This window comes from Dryas octopetala, chromosome 5 (assembly GCF_963921425.1).
Source record: "Dryas octopetala chromosome 5, drDryOcto1.1, whole genome shotgun sequence".
Classification (NCBI taxonomy): Eukaryota; Viridiplantae; Streptophyta; class Magnoliopsida; order Rosales; family Rosaceae; genus Dryas; species Dryas octopetala.
In genome coordinates, this window is record NC_141370.1 from 8,837,684 (window position 1) to 8,845,068 (window position 7,385).

At 34.6% G+C, this 7,385-nt stretch overlaps 1 protein-coding gene across 7 annotated transcripts; it reads left to right on the forward strand.

The window, feature by feature from the left end:
• Positions 1-336: 336 nt before the first annotated feature.
• Positions 337-7,385, forward strand: LOC147284024 (uncharacterized). Of its 7 annotated transcripts, none has more exons than XM_086243532.1 (8): positions 337-540; positions 743-895; positions 1,020-1,169; positions 1,303-1,543; positions 1,903-2,042; positions 2,292-2,547; positions 2,704-2,748; positions 6,951-7,385. In XM_086243532.1, exons 1-7 carry the CDS (start codon positions 484-486, stop codon positions 2,721-2,723), a joined length of 1,017 nt encoding a protein of 338 aa, XP_086099658.1. In that variant the 5' UTR covers positions 337-483; the 3' UTR covers positions 2,724-2,748; positions 6,951-7,385. The 7 variants fall into 7 exon arrangements, with proteins under 7 accessions (XP_086099658.1, XP_086099654.1, XP_086099655.1 ...); XM_086243528.1 differs by having other exon boundaries at positions 341-540; positions 1,014-1,169; positions 6,955-7,380; XM_086243529.1 differs by having other exon boundaries at positions 341-540; positions 1,014-1,169; positions 6,961-7,380.

The following is a 7,385-nucleotide window of genomic DNA, read 5'->3' on the forward strand; positions in this document are numbered from 1 at the left end:
TTCAATATTTTTTATCAATATAGTAAATAATATGTTAAATAAGCATACAGTTAAGTTTCATTCAAAATTTTCGTATTTTGATAGTAATTTTCGTTGTTTTTGTCTAATTTTGTCGAAATCAAAATTTTAATTGAAATTTTCGCGAAAATTTTCGTCGAAATTTCCATCGAAAATTTTCTCGAAACCGAAAGGAGTAATTTACTCCTGGCCTGTTACTAAAATTTTATCTTTCCAGTTTCGATTAGAGGCCCATGTTGCTTGGTTACTGGGCAAAGACAATGACATAGCCCAAAAAAACCCTCCCTAACATAACCCAACACTCTTTCTAAAAAAACCTAACCCAACACTAAATATTTGAATCCAGTTCCCTTTCTTTTTCCCCTGTAAATTTATTTATTATATCCGTCAGTCGCTTTGAGCATCCCTAGTAGAAGTTTGTACAAGTTTTGTTTACAAAATTGTTCAGTGTGTGAAACGAGAGATATGGCCCTCTCTACTATCTCCTTGCCCTCCGTCTCCTTTCCATTTTTTCCTTCTAAGGTAAACCCTATTTTTGCAAATTTGTTGGCTTCTTTACTATTAAAGCTTATAGCTTTTGAGTGGTTCATTGTTTACTATTAAAGATTTGTAGATGAATTAGACCGATTAATCTTGTGTTTTTCTTTTTCTTTTTTGGTCAAGTGATTATCTTGTGTTTTTTTTTTTGCCAAGAACAGTGATTATCTTGTGTTTATTTATGCAGATTAGGTGTGATTTTTCCAACATGGTTGGGGTTGGGGCTGTGAAAATTGGGACTGCTCTAGCAATTAACAACAACAAGACCAACGGTTTTTCAATTTCAAAGCCTCCTCCCAATCATCATCCCATTATTCCCAAGTGTACCAGTGAGAAACAGGTACATATATGCCTATGCTCTGGGTCGCCTATTTACTAATTTATATATATCTTCTAGAATCAAATCCTGTCCACCTTTGATAAGTTTGCTTATGCACAAAACCCGCTTATTGATTAAGTCTCAGGCCTGCTCCATCGACTCTACTAAAAGTAAATATGGTCCTTACCTAGACCCAGTGGAGGATCCATATCCCACACCGACTATGTTTTCTATGAATAATCCCATTCTGATTGCTCCTGCCCGTTTCTCCGTGGAAGAGTTCAACAAGCAAAAGGTTTGGACTGATCCTAACTTTCTCAACTATGAAAAAAAAAAAAACGAATTGATTCCTTACTAGTTATAATGGGTTTGTAACTTGAGGTTTAATTTTTTTAACTCTAATATTAATGTTTTGGCTTCTCCATTAGAATGCCCAACTGGAATTTGTGAGAGTGGTCAAGGCATGTGACCATTGGCTCGGTTCTAGTATGCTTCATTTTCTAACATTGGAGGCAGTTGTTGATGGTGTAGTCAAAGTTTACCAAGCAATGGTTGTGGTATATGACGACGACAGTATAATGACGCTTGAATTGTTTGATCTTGTTTTTGATAATGGGAGTATGTTAAGACTGATTGATAACAGAGGGAAAGGACCAATTGATACCAGCGGTAAATATTTTATGCCATGTTACTTATTTTGAAGATTATCACTACAAATTTAATTCAGTAATTTACCTGCTTATTGCATATGTGAGTGTGTGTATATTTATACTGAGAGAACCAACATTGTAAGAATATGGATATGAATTTTACTAAATCATGGTGGATTGAAATGGCAATTGTGCTTATATATGTTTATGAAAATGGAGTACACATTTTGAATGTAACACATATGTTTTACATTCTCTCTGCATATATCTATGTTAATATTGGAGTACTTCTTTTGAAAGAAAATAAACAATTAATATTGGACTACTTTCAAATAATGCACTGATGGGGGTGTTTAATTGTCATCTCCACTGTTATAGTTAGTCGGCTTCAGATGAAAAAAGCTCTATTTAGAAAGACAAGTACATACTCGGGTTTATCTAAACAGGGACTCGATTATCATATGAGTTTGGGACCAAGACTTGCCCGTTTCGCCACGGAAGAGTTCAACAAGCGAAAGGTATGAACTCGTAATAGTATTTCTGAATTCATCTATAAATGAAGGAAAAAGACTTTTCATTCTTTTTCATATTTTCGAAATGGATGTATGCCTCGCTACTTCCTTTACTGATGCCATTCTTTTTCATTAAATATTTTTTTATATTTTATATAATGCATGATTTTGTCGTTTATTTTACTAATGGTTTTGTAAATTTTAATGTTTAATAAATTGTTTACATCTAAGGGGAATTGTTTGGCTTCTTTCTAGAATGCCCAACTGCAGTTTGTGAAAGTGCTGAGAGCATCCTGTCAACCACACTTTGAGTGGCCATTGTTTGATTCTTTTGATCCTTCTGTTGGTCTGCGGCCTCATCTTTGTTCTTGGTCTTATGATCTAATGTTGGAGGCAGTTGATGCCGGTGTGCTGAAAGTTTACACAGCAGAAGTTTCGGTTAATTTCATTGATGGCATGTGGTTGGAAGAATTTCATATTGTTGATGCTTTAAGACTATATCATCACCTAGGTAACTACTTATGGCATGTTTCTTTGGGTTTAATTCAGTAGTTTGATCGTGAGTTCTATTGATAAACAAACCATATAAGAATATTGATAAAGAATATATCAATAGATAGCATTTTTCTATTGATAATTAATTGGTCAATTTATTTTCTTGAAGCAGACAACTTTTATGATGAATGATGCTTCAGAAGGGTGGATCATCATGGTATGCCGTTTCTTATTTATGCATTTGAATTCTGGATTCTAATTGATAATATTATGGTTGAATGTGTGTGATGCAGGAGCATCTCCTAGGGTTCCAAGAAATAGTATTTTTTTAGCAGCTTTCTGATTTTTATTTCCTAGCTGGATTAGAGCCTAGTTTCTTGATTTCATTAGGTCTTTTAAGGTAATTTTACTTTATGTTTCCTAGTTAGTTAAGGTTTATTGTTTTCCTAGTGAGTTGAGGAATATGTTTTCCCTATATAAGCTTAAGGCTTAGGTTGTAATAGACAGTTTTTTGGCGTAATATTATTCAGAGATTTCTGATGTGAGAGATTCGCTTGGGTTCCTAACCCTAGAACTCATTTATCTACCAACTTTGATTCTATAGCTTTATTCTCTCTCTTTTCTACTGTTATTGCTGGATTTTCCTTTCTACTGTGGTTTTTGCCCTATTATTGGAGCAAGACAGCAGTCTTTACTCTTGTCCATTGGTATCAGAGCAAAGCCTGGTTGAACAACCATTGAACCCAGGTTCAAAAAAAATCCTAGATCCACACCATGGCTAGACGTGGTAGAGGTCTTGGAAGAGGAAACCAAGCCCAACAAACAGAGATTATGATCGAAGATCTGTCAAGAGCGGTGCAAATGCTCTGACGACAGGAACGTGCGAAATCCCATATGGAGATTCCGGAAGGCGGACGCAACCCCTCAGACATACCGGAAGGTAGTCTTGAGGATGAAAGTTTTGTGGAAGAAGTGGTCGGTTCTGATTATCCAGGTTCCGCTTATGATGGCGTTGAATCTGAGAATGGTGATAAGGTCTATGATTTATCAATCATACCATTTCATTCTAGCACCATCATGACATAATAGCATAATATATGTAGGATGACTGCAGACTAGTATAGCAACTATAACATAACTGAGGTGAAGGGGCTGTGTGGCTACTGCAAGGCGCAAACTGTGATGACCTAGGTTTTAATTTAAATCCCAACAATGAATTTTGCTTAATGATAGTGTGATTTATGTTTTGTGTTTTAGTTATAATTATTTTTGGTAGTGGCATGTGTATTCAATGATAATGCCTTATTTACGAAACGAAATGATAATGACTTACATTTTTTTAGAGATTGCAATATTTTTATTTAGTTGCAAGACTATTTAGATTTATTTTTGACAAGGGATTTTATGTAAGTATGAATGCATCTCTATATTAGTTAAAAAGGCTCCAGCACCCACTTCCAAGAAAAAGACAAAAGAGAGGAAAGTCAATTTTTAGAAAAAATGACTCAGCCATTTTCCCACCCCACCAGTCACTCTCCCTTATGGACATCTGTCCATTTTTGTCCTTACAAGATGACACCTATCTCTATGGACCCATTATTCTTCTTTTGCACCACCGAATTTCCTCCTCTTTGACACTTTCTTTTTCTTTCCACATCACTTCTCTCTTTCCAATCTTAAAATCTCCATCAAACTCTCTTCTTCTCTCATACCCATGGGCAATTAAACCTTAATAACCCCAAAAAACCAACGAAATACAGTTCGGCACCCACCTTTACTCATTCCTTGGAGCTGGACAGAGAAAGGAACAAGTTTGTGCTAGGTTTTGACCTTTGTTTGCAATTTGTATGTTGTTTGGCTGCTGACTTCACATATTAGAGGTAGGGAAAACAAAATCTCTATTGTGGCTTTGACTCTAATCTAGTTATGCATTTGGTTGACTACTTTATGTATTACTAGTCTATATTTTCTTGATGAAATTGGGTGCTCTGTTGGGTTGTTTTTGAAATTAGAACCAATTTTTGCTGCGATAGACAAATTTATGATCTTAGTTTGATGTTGGTTTTCAGTGTATAAATTGTTGCCATATATCTTCAAGCTTTTCTGTCCAAGGCAGTTTTAAGGAGTATTCTTGAGAAATGCTTTATTGTGAAACTAATTCTTTGAGTATTATTTAAAAACTGAATTCTTGTACAGGGGCTGAGTATTGTTTTTATTGCAATAGGTCATGTATACCTATTTAAAGGATTAATTGAATTAACTCTGTTTCGAACCAAAGTATTGGAGGAGGATATTGTTGAGAAAAGACAAACTTAGAAAATTATGGTTTATGGACTGAATTGTGAAGATCTTATGCCCGGTGAGTTGTTTAAGTAGGGATTGTGTCTCCCTTGGGTGAAACACGCTAAACCTGATTAGGGTCCGCTTGTGGGGTGTACCTTGGTATCCAAAATCCGAGGTGGTTACCGTGACCAATGATGGAAGCTCATGAATACGGCATTAGGAAATAAAGGAAAAGAAAGTACAGCATTGGTGATTTGAAATTATAAGAAGGGAAAATAAAAAGTTCTTTAGTTAAATTGGATTTTTGTTGTATTTTTTTAGAGAAAGGTGTTTGGAATCAAGAGATTTTGTCTTAATTGTGTTAAGTATATATGTCATAGCAGTTGATTTTATTTGATTTGAAAACTGGACATGATTTTTCCTAACTCTTTAAATGTTTATGTGTAGTTTCTTGGTTATTTGTGTTGGTTGTTATTTTAGATTTGTGTGTAATATTTTATCCTCATAACAGATATCTTCGAGTATGAATAAGATTAGGGGTGGGTTCGGTCCGGTTACCGAGCCGAAAAGCCCAAACCGAAAACCGGACCGAGTCACTCCAGTCAGCCTCCATGGCAACCGTGACCAAGACTGGTAAACCGGTGGCTGGTTAACCGAAGAAGCGGCTCGGCTCGGCTCGGCTCGGTCATGGGCCTTGAGAGAGAGAGAGAGAGAGAGAGAGAGAGAGAGAGAGAGAGAGAGAGAGAGAGAGAGAGAGAGAGAGAGAGAATCTTTGAGAATTATATTTATTTCAGAATTGTTTAGGTCTCGGCAATATAATTTCTAAGCTTCTCAAAAACAAAAATAGCATAACCCAAGTAACTCTCAAAGAAACCAAGACTATGCCTTTTTAATTATGGCAAGCAGCTTTCTGAAAAAAGCAATATGTCCACCTCTTCGACTATGCCTGTCATAAGCAGTGTTGAACTTGTCGACTAGCTCATTCATTGTACTGGTAGAACTTTGATAGGAGAAAGTTGTAGAACTTTGAAATTTGTTGGCTTGAGTTGAGAGAGACACATGGAGGGATAAGAGAAAGGGAAACAGAATAGGGACTAAGGCGGCGCAAAATGAATGAAGAACAAAGTGGTTAAACAACTTAAACCTTAGATGTTAATTGTATTTAATATTAATTTATTATCTAGCATATGTATAAATAAATTTACTGAAAGAACATATTCATATAGACTTGGTAGTCTAGTGGTTAAGGCGCAGCCTGTGTGCCTTCCATTGTGAACTGTGTTCGATCCCCAGTTTAGCATATTTGCATTTTTTTTTTTTGGGTATTAAAAATTTAATTAAACAAACTAAAACATATATAAATTAGTTTATTAGTCTCCATTTGTTGAGTTGGATTAGACTATTCTTAAGACTATATTGGACTATGTTGGATTGAAGTAAGCTGGACTAAATGTTATTCTATGTTGGATTATGAATTATTGAATTATTATCAACTATAGTCTTAGGGTATATGGTATATCGGTATATGATATAAGGTATAAGATTTAAAATTTTAATGCACAATAGGGTTTAGGGTTTAGGGTATGAGATATAGGAATAGGATATAGGGTTTAAAATTTAGTTTATAGTTATATGGTATAGGGTTTAGGGTATTTTAAATTAGTTTTTTTTTTTTTTTTTTTTTATTTATAGAAATGTATTATATAAATTTAAAAACATATAAATTATTAATTATAGGCTCTAGGGTTTATAAATTTATATATTTTTATATAAATTATAGAAATGTATATAAATGTATTATAGAAAGGTATTTTAGAGTATAGAAATGCATAAAAATGTAATATTTAAATTAAATGTTATATATATTCGGTCCGGTTCGGTAAACCGATGGTTCTAGGGTCTGAGAATTGAAACCAGAACTAGACATACCGGTTCGGTTCCTTTTCAGTACGGTTATTCTCGGCATCGGTTGGGTCGGTTTCGGGTCTGGTCTCGGATTTTTGGTCAAACCGACCCAACCCTAAATAAGATTATAAACCTGTTTTGACTTTTTGATGCATGCTAAGTTAAAATCTTAGTTACAATGGATAGTTTTGCTGATGAGTTAATTTTGTGATGTCGTAATCTTTGTTTTAGAAAGTTTCAGGTTCAAACAGAGAGCTAAAAATGCTTGAACATACTTGATCCAGGACAGAAGCAACGAGCTGCTATCTTGCAGAAGTAATAGGGCAAGAACCACCGTAGAAAGGAAATTCTAGCAATAACAGTATAAAAGAGAGAGAAGAAAGCTATAGGATCAAAGTTGGAACGTAGATAGATGAGTTCTAAGGTGCAAAGACCCAAGAGAAACTCTATAATCTGAAATTTCTGAATAAAATTCTATACACCTTTTATGTAAAGCTAACTAGTGTTGTAGGGTTTAACTTGATGTGGTCTTGTTATTATTTTGTGGTGGATGTTTTTGGAAAATATAATATGTAAATTATTGCTTTATGTATTATAGAAATCTTGTGGAATAGGGAAACTCTGTCCATAAATATCCACTTCCTTTTGTTGAATTTATAAGAAATA